This window comes from Pipra filicauda, unplaced genomic scaffold, assembly GCF_003945595.2.
Source record: "Pipra filicauda isolate LSUMZ 115617 unplaced genomic scaffold, ASM394559v2 scaffold485_size447873_pilon, whole genome shotgun sequence".
Lineage (NCBI taxonomy): Eukaryota > Metazoa > Chordata > Aves > Passeriformes > Pipridae > Pipra > Pipra filicauda.
In genome coordinates, this window is record NW_024104626.1 from 226,772 (window position 1) to 240,290 (window position 13,519).

Here is a 13,519-nt window from a genome sequence, read left to right on the forward strand (position 1 = left end):
GCCGCCGGGCCGGGAGCGGCGGGCACAGGGAGCAGCGCGGGCAGGTGAGGCAGCGGGAAGAGACCCGGCATCCCCCACATCCCCCACACCCGCGCTGACAGCGGTCGGTGCCCAGGGGCCAGTGCCACACCTGCCCCGTCCCGTGCACCGGAGAGCGAGGGCGTGAGTCGGGGGTGCCCCAGGGGAGCCCTCGAGAAGGACGGGGGATTGCGGTGCGGTGCCCGCTGCTCGCTCTCCTGCCCTCATCTGTTCGCCTCACGCCACAGTAGCTGTCCCCCCTCCGGGACAGACTGTTCTGTCTGTGGTGGTGTGACGATACCGTCTCTGTACTCCAGGACCTGCCTTCCTCCAGCTCCTTCCTATCCAGCCGGGGAAGAAAAAACACAGGAGAAAGCAATATTCCATTCTTGCCAGTGGCATCTTTTGCAGCCTTTATGTTCAACAGAGGTCTTGCTTTCAGTTTTCCCTACACGTATCCAACAATTTGAGAATGAATAGTTATCAAGCAGAAATGCTTTATTACACTTGGGTAGTTTGGTGAAGTCCCCAGACTCCCCAGTGGTGACTGGACGTACAGCGCAAGGCAAATGGAACAGGTCGGGAGGGAAAAGGGGAGGAGGAAGCTTCATTTCTTCATTCCGAAACTGGATGGATCAACCCTGAGAAGGAAAGAACAGTCACACTCTTTCCGTGACATTCTGGGGAAGGTCATGTTCCATTTCAGCCTGAGACATAGGACTGACTCACTCTCCTGGTGTTTCTGAAAAAAAAAAAAAAATCAGTGATCTGTTCTAACTCTTTCTGAAAAAAAAAAAATATCAGTGATCTGTTCTAACTCTTTCTGTTCTTAGGGAAGAGCACGCTTTGTGCAGTGCTTTTTCAACCACTTACCTGCTTTGAGTTTCTGCAGTGAGCAGGAGTGAAGGAAAAATACTAGATAATGTCAGAGTTCTGGCTAATTTCTGCTCCAGGAGATAAAACAAATCTGCAGGCATGGGAGAGAATGAACACTGTGACATCTAAATCCAACCTGTCCAGCAACAGCAAATTCCATATTCCAGACTTAAAGGTAAGTGAAGAAGGGGTTTGTGTATGGGCAATACAGCAGCACTAGCTAGGGCTAAAGACTTTTGGGATAACTGTGGGTTTTATCCTTTAGGGTAAACATGGGATTTATCTTTCGGAATAACATGCAGAGAGTAGAAGACAGTGGTTGGGGGATGAGTTGTGTTCAGTCAACTGAAAATTGATCAGAGAGAAGTAAGTCATTGTGCTCAAAGCTGACCTTCACATTGGAAGGGTACATGTATCAGAAGGAAAAATGAATAAGTTAAATAACTTATCTCTTGCATTCCATGTACAGTTTGCTCCTAGTCATGAAAGACATACAGCACTTTACATGATGGATTGCTAATGCAAAGGGAGTAGCTAGAACCACAGCAGTAACACTGCTGACAGAGAAACCAGTGCTACAATGCACATTAGTCCTTGGGAAATTGATGTGTGTGTTTATTCAGCAGCATTATCCAGCTTCATAATATCATATAAATTCAAAGGGTATTAATCCATGATTTTAAAAATTATTTTATGAGATCTGCACTTTTATTTCTATTTCAGTGGTGGCTATGAGGTAATCAAGATCTGCTGCATTAAAGTCAATAGAGCTACCACAGATGTAGAACTTGATTCCTTGGGGAGTTGTCATCACCCATCACTTGACAATGCTACACTTAGTGCACCCAGGATCTGCCTTTAATCCAAAAAGATTGTTAACAGTTATAACTTGAGCTCTTCCAAGTACATAAGGATCCAAGTAACAGGGAAGCATGACCTGTTCTCAAGTAATAACCTACTGAATTGTCACATGAATGTTTCAGACTGGTAATGTTGCTTTTTTACCATCTATGGACCTTATTTTTACCATCTGTGGACCTTACCTAACTGGTGGTAGTGTGAGTCTGCTTATGCTAAAGGAACTAAAGCATTTGGAGTATCTGAAGACACCCATCCACATTCTGCTATTTGTTCTATATAAAATTTTTTTCTTCTCCCTCAGCTTGACCCTTCATAATGTTGAGCTGGCAACATTAGAAGAAAAGGTTTAGCAATATACTGCAACACCATAAATACAGGATGGTGACTGAGTCATACAAAAAGCAGATGTTGGTCGGAAGTGGCTTTGTGAGAGACTTAATCTTCGGTAATAGCAAAAACTCAGACAGAGACCCTCTGTCTCAGGGTCTCTAAGTGCTGCTTCTCTTGGTTCTCTCAGTACATCTGACTTGTTTGTATGTGTGCATTATTTTTGTGCATTTCTAGTCATTGTTTTATCAGGTTAAAGACTATGCAGCTCAATGAATGATACAGGTTGAAATGAAAACAGGAAGACAGCGATGTGTGATCTTGAGACTACACGTATTTTTTTCCTTTATTGGAAAAGGCTTTTTATGTCCTAGGTCCTGGGTAAAGGAATTGCTACTATTTTCCACAAAGTAGATAAAGTTCAGCCAAACTATTGAATTCACGAGTGTTAAGCACAAATCAGTCCCCTTAAGGCTCTGCCAACAGAAGCCTTAGGCAGGGTTGTGCATCTTTCACCTAATTCTCATCTTTTGCACAGGTGGGGACACTGGATGCTCTTGTTGGTCTGTCAGATGAGTTGGGAAAACTTGATAGCTTTGCTGAAAGGTAAAATAGATCTTATTTACTATCTACAAATGAGAAACAGACATTGTTTTTATGAGATGGTATGTCCTTGTGTTCACCTCAGTCTGACTCAGTTCAGCCTGGACTACAGCTGGACTAAAGTGGGTAGGCTTTGTTTAACCTTTGTATTGATTGTCATGAAGTCATCATAAGGAAAGGATGATTCCTTAAAATTTAGCTGAATGGAGTCTGTGATAGTTTTCTCTGCACAGTGATTTGAGTGGCAGTGCTAGGAAAGCTGTTTCTCAAAAGGAAACTGCTTAAAAAGGTGAGTTGTTTGTTTGTTTAAGAACATTCTTCCTCCCCCATCCAGAAACTTAATAAAACAGCTTTTAGAGAATATGAAGCCCTTCCTGATCTTGTTTTCACAGAGTATTTCTGTAGAGCCTTCTGTCCCTTTGCAAACAGATATAGGAGTTCTAAGGATTAAGTTATTTTAAATAAAATCCAAACGTCTCCCTTTCAGGCTTTTAAACTCCTTGAAAGCCAGAATATTGACTCGCATTGTATAAAACCTACTCAAGCAAAGACTTGAATGATCTGACAATGACTTGCTGACCATTGCCAAGTTTGCCTTTTGGACCAAACTGACCTGAATGTACAAAGAATAATATATTGTAGCAAGCTGAGAAAATGCCAGGTTGTAAGATGCTTCATGGCACAAAGTAGAGTTTGAGACAATGAAAGTATAAGCTGCTGGGTCTTTCTAGTTTGTTCTATTTTTTGCTTTGGAAGCATGCAACTATGAACACATGTAGTTTTGGTCATGTGTTAGCTCTGGGGATTTTAGCCTTTTTTTCTCCCAGTCCAGACTGAAAAGGATTTGCTTATCTAAATATGCTCAATCCTTTCATAGGTTTTTTTCAGGCAATTGCAAACACATACAGAAACCTTGACAGAAACTGTTGGCATCTAGGCTGGGCAGTTTGGGTCAAAGTAGGTCTGCTACAATACATTTCTCCATAGAATTTTTTTTCTTTTAATGTTATTGGTGCTACATGAAGTCTGTATTAGGATGATTACATTTGATCACTCTGGACTGCACACAACGTTGATGTTTCTAGGATCATAGAATATGATTCCTATCTTGCATTGAAAGACTACCTAAAACTAAACCATGTTGCTTTTTCAGGATTTTTAGCAGGACAGAGCAACTTAATTAATCAAGAAAAGCATCTCCATAGTGACCCTGCCAAAAATACTGCCCCATATTCTTTGTAAACATGTTCAGGCCTTTGGTTCATACTGCAGAGAAGGAAATGGGAATGGGGATAAATCTGGGAAGAGACAGTGCCAATACCTGCTAACTGTTCTCATGGAAGGTGTCTCTAGTCAGGGTAGCAGATAGGCAAGCAACAGTGAGGCCCTTCCACTGTTATCTGCTGAGGCAAGGACTCTTCCTGTTTGTCCCATTTGCCTATCAAGATAGGTAACCAAGAAGGATCAACGACATTTAAAAATAAGAGTGATGCATTGAAAAATAATAAAAAAAGCGTTAGAATAGTAACAGATAATAATCAACACAGATTCATCAACACAAGAGAAAAATCAAATGTATTAGCAGATTGAGTCCCACAAGGACATACAAAAGCATTTTGCATTAAATAAATGCCTAAGGTTTATGTCTGAATTGTGATTCGGGGGTTAAAATGCCAAGCACTCACACTTGATTGAAGTAAATGGCATCCAGAGGGTTACAAGCCTGTTCAGATGACCTGAGCAGTCATGTTCCTGCTCCTCTGAAAGAGCTGCCTGCTGAACTGTTGCTGGATAAACACAGCTGCCAGTAAAGCCGGGCAGTGCAAACCTGTCAGCGCTGCCTCCTGCCAGGACAGCAGAGAAGGGGCAAGAGCTTACAGGAGCTATTGTTTCCACATACTTTTATTATTTATTTACTCAGGGAGGAAGAGTGTTTTTCCATGTCACCCTGTGGTAGCATGGAGCTCTCTCATATTGACAGTCCTCTGGGTCACTGTTAACTGGGGGTTCTCCCTGTTCTCTGTCAGCAGAGCATTTGGCAGCAGCCTCAGATTGCAGGACTTCTGCTCCCTGTAGTGTTTTGGGGGCCTGGCTGGTAGCACCTTTTTGTTTTCAGTATCACTTAAAGACTTTGACTTATTGGAAGGTAATGACATTGCAGCACTTGCAGAAGCAAAATGTGAAAGTCTTTCAAGACGTAACAACAGGTTAAATGGAGTTATCCTTTTTATGGGTTTTTACTACTACTTCGTGAGGCAGTTTAGCTGAAACCCTTTCCTTTTTAAAGCATCATTTGAGCGTGATATTTGCTCAAGGTGCGATTCATCTCATCTAAAGGCAGAGGTTTAAGTGTTGACTGTGAAAGCTGCTCACTCAGTGAAACAGTAATGAAAGCTACTTTGGAAAATCTCCTGGTTTATACACTTTCCCATGGACTGCTTTCTCCATAAGATCTATAGACTCCTTCTATTGGTCTTACCAACTATTGTCTTGTTTCAAGTTCCTTTGAGCTCCCTGAGCATCATGAAAGAGGACAAAAACCAGCTGTATCTACCAGCTGTACTCCAGCAACCCTCTGCTGGCACCAGGTCCCTAAGGGGCTACATGTAGATAGTGAAAAACTGCAGCAGCTCTGTGAGAGGGATGTGAACTGGAGCACAGTGGTGTAAATTCCTCCTACAGAAACTCTGAACTGCTCCTGTCCAGGGTAACAGAAGAATGCTATGGGTTGAAAGGCTTCTTTAAAGATCATCCAACCACCCTGCCATGGGCAGGCACACCTTCCATTAGACCAGATTGCTCAAAGCCCCATCCAATCTGGCCTTGAATGCTTCCAGTTGTAGGGCATCCACAGCTTCTCTGGTCAACCTGTTCCAGTGCCTCATCACCTTCACAGTAAAGAATTTCTTCCTTTGTGTCCAGTCTAAATCTACTCTCACTTTAAAACTGTTGCCTCTTGTCCTGTCAGGACAGGTGCTGGTAAAAAGCTTCTCTCCAGCTGTCATATAAGCCCCCTCTATATATTGAAAGGTCACAATAAGATCTTCTCTTCTTCAGACTGAATGATCCCAAACAGCATGAATTCTAACTACTGCATTCTTGGCAGCATCAGCAATCTCATCTTTTTCCTCCCTGTCACAGGACTAGAAAACCTTTCCCAAGACTGTAAGTTTTTTCATGGGAATAGAGATAGATGTAACTGCTTTGCAGCACGTGAATGAAAATTCTTTTCTCTAATGTTTTCCTCATACCAGGAAAGACTGTACCTGGCCCAAAGTCCTATTCCTGAGCTCTTGAAAACCACAGGATGTCACAAGATACATTGGCCAAACACTGTAGGTGCCCTTTCAGTCTGCAGCTCATCTGCAGCTGTAGTAGTCTCCCCTCAGGAAGTAAAGAAAGGGATAAGAAGCCTGCCATTACGCTCCCTATCACTGTGCCAAGGATTATGTCCACTTCATGCCTCCACCAATTTCATGATCAGGCAGTTGCTTTGTAGCTGCTGCTTTTTTTTTTTTTACAGTGTGTAGTCAACCTGGAACAGTTAGGGAACTGAAAGCCAAATTCTGTGAATATCTCTGAGTGCAGAAGGATACTTGAACAACCAGAAAGTCTCTTAGCCTGTATGAGACAGGTATTTTGACTAGAGACAGGGGGATCTACTGCTGGAGGAACTTCATTAATCCATTTTTTTAAATCAGCAAAGAATAAGTAACTATGTGGACATAGTGTTCCCCAGGAGGGGCTCTGTTCAAATCACTACTCTGAATCGGGCAGAAGGATTTCAGTCTAGTTCTCCTATACCTTAAAGGAATGTCTTGTCCACCATGCTAAAGATAAGAGAGAAAGAATCCCCTAAAGAAAAAGAACAAGAAGGAAGTTCTCCCTGTCAAACAAGTGAACACTGCCATTTACCCCTGAGTACTTTATAAGAACCTTCTCTCAGCAACCCTTAGAGTTTCTTTGGCATTCTAGGGAACGAATTTTCAGTCAATGTTGTCTGTATGTAGCCTTGTGTTCCTTCATCACCTTTGGAGTTTTAAACATGGGTTTCTTGCCTTCTGGTTTCTGCTATGAGTATAATGAGTGTAGAGAAGACTGAATCTTGATCAGTCTAGAGTGCTGGATAAATGACATTACCTGTGTTTTTGCAGAGATCAATGTATTTAAGAGATAAGAAATTTAGTTCTGCAATATATCATAGATTTTTTTATCATCATTTGAATTGCAAAGTAACCTGCTTTGCTTCAGGTGTTTTGTTTGGGCATCTCTGTGTTTATTAGATCATTGTGATAACTGCTTTGTTACAATTTTGTTACAATTTCACTAACATAGTTTTCTTGTTACACCTAAGCGTAATAAAGAAAATAGCCCAGTACATAGGAGAAGTTATAGAGGACTCAAAAGATAAAGTCCAAGAAAATCTTCTGGCAAATGGAGGTAGGTGTTGTGAATGTGGGATTTTTAATGCATTGATGCTGCCTTTGTTTTAGAATATGAATATGTGGAATTGAAACTCTCACACTTCAGAAAGGACAGCCACAGCAACGTTTTATAAGAACATGTTTAGCCTGCTCCCATTTTTCTCAAAGTTAGCAAGCTAACTTTGGATGAAGAGGAAAGCAAGAGACATCCTCCTTCACTCCTAAAATGACCTAGCACATTTCTGTGCCCTGCCTGGGCTTGATCTCTTATGGGCACCTAAATCTTATTCTGTATGGCTGTGTGACATCTGTCAGTGATCTGTTACTGATTTGCATTCCCCAGCTATCCTGAAAAAGAACAACAAAATTGGATGTGTTACACATGCTAATTACAAACATGTAGAATGATGCTTTTGAATAAACTTAAGAGCGCACACTCCATCACCCTTTGACTGTCTACAATGTTGTACTTCAGACCTGTATGGGTAAAGGATGAGGAGGAAGTTCTTTTAGAAATGTACTTGCATGACATAAAAGTGATGTGTGATGAGTGCAGCTGCTTAAAAAATACAATAATCCCACTTACTGTGTTTCAGGGCTAAAGGATAAAATGAAATGTCTCAAAAGTATGTTGATTGATGATTGTGGTGTTGTCACATGCATGCATTTGTGTGTATTAGTGCTAGACACAGGTCTTGGTCTGGTTGTAGAGATACAGTGATCAGGTTACGATGGATTTCTCAAGTAACAACCTCGTAGCTTGATCACGATATCCCTATGACTTGAGAAACAACAGGTTTCATTAATATCTTTTGTTTCCCCTTTTTACACCATTTTGTTTTCATATCAGCTCTTCATGTGTGGTATTAGAAGGATATGACAATTACTTGTGTGTTACTAATTTCTCTCCTCTGTCTGGGTTTGGTCATCCAAACAAATCATATTAAATTAGGACATTAACCTTTCCAAGATTATCCACTGCATCTTAAAAAATGAAGTCAGCTTTAGTATGTGAGGATTCCCCTAATATCTTCCAGTGTCAGTCTTCATAAGCAGCAGCAACTTTTCTGCACCAAGTCTTCCTCCTTTCCTTTTTGATTAGCAAAAGGACTCTAAAGTCCTTTTGGACTTCCTTGAGTATGTGAACTCAAGGACTTCCTTGAGGTCGTGAAATTAGAAACAAAATTATAAGACCTGATTTCTTGCTTCATGGTCCGGTTTCAGACTATTAGACCATCCCAACTCAAACTTTAGGTTGCACTGATTTTAGCTCATTTGTATATAATTCTGATAGCAGTTAGGTGGTGGCTGTGCGTCTAAATTTTTTGTTAGATTTGTATGAACTAAAATGCAAAGTACTAAAAAATACAGCACTTTTAGTTATGTGAGCGTACACACACAGAGTTTTTCAGTGGGCAACAGTTGAAAGCAGCCATGTGGAAATTTCTCTCTTACAGAGAGAAATGTATATTTGGGTAAGAAAAAAATTTTAGTATATTGTAACAGCATAAGCAAGCTTTCTTGCTTATGACAGAATAAAAAATGTGAAATGTAATTAAAGCTTTTCTTCAAAGATTCATACCAAATTCTCTTCCATTTATGGTAATGTTAAACCCCAATGAATTTTAAAATTGAATAAGTGGTAGAATAACTCCATTCTTTATAGTGAACGCAAAACAAAGCAAAGTGGGAAGCATAACAATTTTAAAGAATTAAGTGTTTTGAAGGGAAAGTGTCTAACACTGCCTCTTAGAGCTGAGTGTGTAAATTAGATTATGAGATATTCAAGCTGTGGAGTTCCTGGACAGCTGTGAGCTGGTAGGAATCATCTCTCCTGGGTGGGCAGCTATGTGAAGTCTTTTAGAAGTTACTTGACAGGTCCCATAAATGAGAGATGCCATTCCATGAGCATCAGGATTCTAAGACTGCTTGGCAATTTACACTCAGCTCTGCTAGTGTAGTTCACAGTAGTTTGTGCCATCCCAAGATCAGGCTGCTTAACTAACCTGCACCAGTGCCAGAGCACTGCTCAGGAGTGGGCTTGAAAACCTGGACTGAGAACTCATGCTGTGTTTAACTGTCCAACATCCGGATTCTGCTGAGAATTAAGGAATGTGAGGATAGAAAGGGCATGTGAAGTTCTTTGGGGAACTTTTATATCTCATCAGCTATAAATAGGTCAGTGTCTGTCTTTAAAGAGCCTGTGAATACAATGTTCCTCTGCACAGCCCAGTAATGCCGTGCTCTTTGCAGGTTTCATCCCCACTGTATTTAGCAAGGCCTAAGCACGCAAGCTTAGAAGAGAGGCAGTGGGGTGAAATCCTTGTGCTGTGTACCCTGTGCTTGAAAATGCTGTGTGAACTCTGTTGCTGAAGTATTTTTGACCTCTCTGCCTTCCCCACAGAGAACACGAGCAAGCACTGCTGGAGAACTGTGCACACAAGAGCTGTGCCATAGCTCTCCCTGCCTTCTGCAGTTTTGCACCTTTTCTGCACCCTCTGTATGCAGGAGAATTTGCTCATTCCTGATTAGACATTAGCAGTAAGCATTGGATCTTTGCCTTGTGACTCCTGCTGATTGGATGTGGGGGACATTGACACAGATGTGGTTTTAGAAAGAGGGGGAGAAAACACCACTGTGCCAGTGCCCTCTAACTTCTAGGCAGTTTATCCCTTGCTAAGAAGCCTGTTCCCTCCTAGCATAAGACTTTCCATGCTTCGGAAATCTAATAGGGTAAACTGACTCTGTTGTGGGGTGAGAGAAGCCCATGGAAAGGATAGTGCTCTCCTGCCAAGGGTATTTGGTATCACACAAAACAGGGTAGTACCCTCAGCCTGCTAATATGGCAATGACACAATTTTTCACATTACTTCTCATGCATCTTGGTTCATAAAGTTTTGCCCTTACCCTCAAAGTTCAGCCCACAAGAAATTGTGCTCAAACCTCACTGTGGAACTGAATTCACTCCCTGGACAAGGCAGTAAAGAGCACTTAACGACCTCAGCATGCACGTCCTTTTACTTGGCACCTTGAGTTTGTTTTGCTCCCTACTGTCTCAGTGCAACTTCCCAGATATTCTCCATATTTACCCTCCTGGTCTGGAAGGAGCCCACCCTTCAGGTGACAGGGCCTCTGGCCTCTTTGTCTAGACCTTGAGACCATGCCTGCTCCCTTCCCCTCGCCTTCTTAACCTTTAGGGGGCAGTTCCAGCCCCTCTGCTTGTTGTGGCAGAATGCATGACTTTACCTCATCCTATAAAGTTGTGCAAGAACACTGTGTAGTGGTGTGTTCAGCATCCAAAGGGCTCTCAGGACTCAGGCAAAGAGCTGTTTGATTTCATGAGCTGCTGGAGGAGAATTCCTTGGTTGGTACCATAATGTACTAAGGCTTACTGTTTTCTAACATCAAGGAGCCCTGATCTTCAAACAGGACGATCCTGTTCTAGGAGCTGGATGTTGTATGAGTCGTCTCCTCTTGATTCTGGGAAGAAGCCATGGCTTCCTATGGTCCGAGGGTGCCTTGTTTTGGGGGTTGCATGCACAGAGCCTTGCTGTGAATTTCTGTTGTTGGATGCTGTGACTGGATTTATCCATTTATATAAATACTCTATAGCTTTTTGTGAGATGGGAACTTCTGTGCACAAAATCAGTGAGAAATTTGTCATCACATCTGAATTTGTTTGATTTCTAGTGAGCACTTGATTGAATCACAGAGAAGTGACATCTGCTATGCTCTTAATACCCTTGATGAAGCTCTCAACCACCCTGACTATTACTGCTTGTCCTGGGCATGAAGTATTTTTCTGATAGCTCTTGCTGGGATTAAATTCAGGCATATTGCAGAAATCAAGATTGAGATTACACAAAACTGTTTCTACTGTGAAGAAGAATGTCTCTACAACTGTGTGTCCTGCTGATACAGATAATTTTACACTTTTTCTATACTGCTAGGTGTAAGGCAGTAAAGATTTCTGGTTCAATTTCTAAGATTGGGCATGTTTAGAAAGGTGATTAGATTGGGCATGTGATCTGTGTGGATTTGATTTAGATCAAATCTCTATAAGAATTCAGAGGTTCTGGTTCACTCCTGTCTCTAAAAATAATCAAAGTTATGCCTAAGCTATAGCTGGGGACTACCACCCAAACTTTGGCTGTGTGATACACTATCTGCTTTCATGCATCTCTTTGCATTTTCAGTTGACCTAATTAGCTACTTGACACGGTTTGAGTGGGACATGGCCAAATATCCCATAAAGCAGCCGCTGAAGAATATATCAGAAGCATTAGCAAAGGTAAATTGCAATCCAAATTTTAAGATGTCGTCATGGGGAAGCATGTCTTTTGGCAATCATTGCAATCAGTGGAAGCTTTGCCTTTGGCTTGGCCAGGAACAAGCTCAGAAGCACACACTTCATACTGAAGCAGTTTATATTATTTTAATTTCTCCTGCAATTATAATGATACGTACATTGAAACCTAACCAATCTGTAAGTATATGGCACTTAGTCAGATTTACTACAGTACATTGATGTGTTTTGTGCACTTTAATCCCCTTCATTGTAAAACTTTATTTTTTTCATATACTGTCATATTATTCTCCATATTGGAGGGTTTTTTGTGAAATTGTTGGTCTGACATTAAATCAAATGCCTGCAGGCTGGATGAATTATTTACACTGCCAGCTCATTCAGAAAGGTGTGATGTGTTGTTCAATGTAGGTAACAAATGAAACCATGAACTTGCCCCTTAGGTACAGCTTCAGCACACTAACAGCTACAGCTGACTGAATCCTGCTTTCTGCAGAGGCCTTTGACATGGGGGAGGTCTGACACCGGTTCCCTCTTGGCCACAATCCAAGTGGTTTTAGGGGGGCTGACAGCTGTGTGCTTGCGTTAAGGTGCAGTGGTAGTGGGATGGAGGTGAGAACAAGGCTGCCAGCACTGTGTTGAGTCACTTTGTTTTACTTTGTTTTAGCAAGTGACTCAAATAGAAACAGACCTGAAGACCCGATCAGCTGTGTACAACAACATTAAAGGAAATTTGCAAAGCCTGGAGAAAAAAACTATGTAAGTATTTTGCATTGGGGATGCTGCATGGCTGAACTGAGGGCAGTGTGAACCCACACCTATTGCTGTGCAGAGGACCATGTGTATTCTGGTGGCAACACTTTTCTGGCTTTGGGGCATGCTGAGTAGCTGCAGACACAGTGAAAATCAGTGATAGGAAAGCTGGTGTAATCAGCATGTCTCAAAATCAGCTCAGGGACAGTGCCGTTCCTAATGGGATTTTATTGGCAGTGTGAGCAGGCAGTCTTGGAAAGAGTCAAAACTAAATGCACTGTATTGTTCTGATGGAACTTCAGGGAGTCAGAAATTAGATGAGCAGTGTCAGCTGGTAGATTCCTTTGCCAGACAGAGCTGTGTCCTGTGTTCTGAACAGGATTTGCAGAGCCCCCATAGGAAACAGCTCTGTCTTGCTTGTTCCCGCACCTCATCGGCATCCCACTTATATTTTTCTTTTCTTTGTTTCATTCTGTTGGTTCAGGTAATGCACTGTTCGGGCTTCCCAAATGTTCTCTCTCCTGTCTTCATCTTCTTATGGTCTTTACCTCTGTCAGTGCTGATACGTGGGGTTTTTTCTAGGATATCATTGGGGAGAATGGTAAAATCCAGTAAGTAGTAGATTCAAAGCAACTTAGATGATGCTGTGCAAGCCCTCACCCAACACATGCTCATATATGCCACTGTTTCATACTCAGGATCTGGGCACAGGACACAGGTCCTTGCCCTCCTGACCCTGCAGCCAGCCAGGTTGGCATCCTGCTGGCCAGGCCTCCAGCCAGGTGATGAGGGGGAAGAATGGAGACCTTGTGGTCAAGGCCTATCTTCCTCTCACCATTTCATTCACCTTTATATGCTGACAACTCTGGTGTCTACCTGTGCCAGATAGCTTGGGTTGAACAAACACCCAGTAAGTTACTGGCCAGTTAATTAATATTTAGAAACTACTGGTTTAGGCCCTTTTCACTTTTGCCCAGTGACAGGGAGGACGATTCCTCTCTTGTCATACACACTTGGTGCCTTCCAGCCATGCCCAGTCAGCCCTGGCCATCTGCATCTCCTAGGAATTAATATGATCAAGTGGGCTTAGTCTGTGAAGACCTCCTGCAGGTCTCAGCCATGCAAGAGACTGCTGCTCTCACTGCCCTTCAGCGGGAGGTATCTAAGTGTGCTTGGCCATGGCAGTCCAGATATGCCAGTGTTGCTTTGATGGCCTAGGTCTGTACTAACATAGCTTGCTCTGCCTGAAGCCTGGTCACACAAGCAGTTCAACAGGCTTCCTGAGAAAGCAGGTGTCTCCCTCTGGAAGTGGCAATGACTGGAAGAAGATGTGCACTTCCTGAGCATCTAC

General features: G+C 42.3%; 1 protein-coding gene across 1 annotated transcript in view; it reads left to right on the plus strand.

Annotated features, from left to right (window-relative positions):
- The window catches only part of ATP6V1C2 (ATPase H+ transporting V1 subunit C2), an 18,681-nt gene continuing 5,162 nt past the window's right edge, over positions 1 to 13,519 (plus strand). Inside the window, exons 1-6 of the mRNA XM_027713378.2 lie at positions 1 to 44; positions 852 to 1,069; positions 2,621 to 2,688; positions 7,040 to 7,125; positions 11,306 to 11,400; positions 12,083 to 12,174. Of these exons, the coding sequence (XP_027569179.1) occupies positions 941 to 1,069; positions 2,621 to 2,688; positions 7,040 to 7,125; positions 11,306 to 11,400; positions 12,083 to 12,174 (470 nt within the window). The 5' untranslated portion in view covers positions 1 to 44; positions 852 to 940. The remainder of the gene's footprint in view (positions 45 to 851; positions 1,070 to 2,620; positions 2,689 to 7,039; positions 7,126 to 11,305; positions 11,401 to 12,082; positions 12,175 to 13,519) is intronic.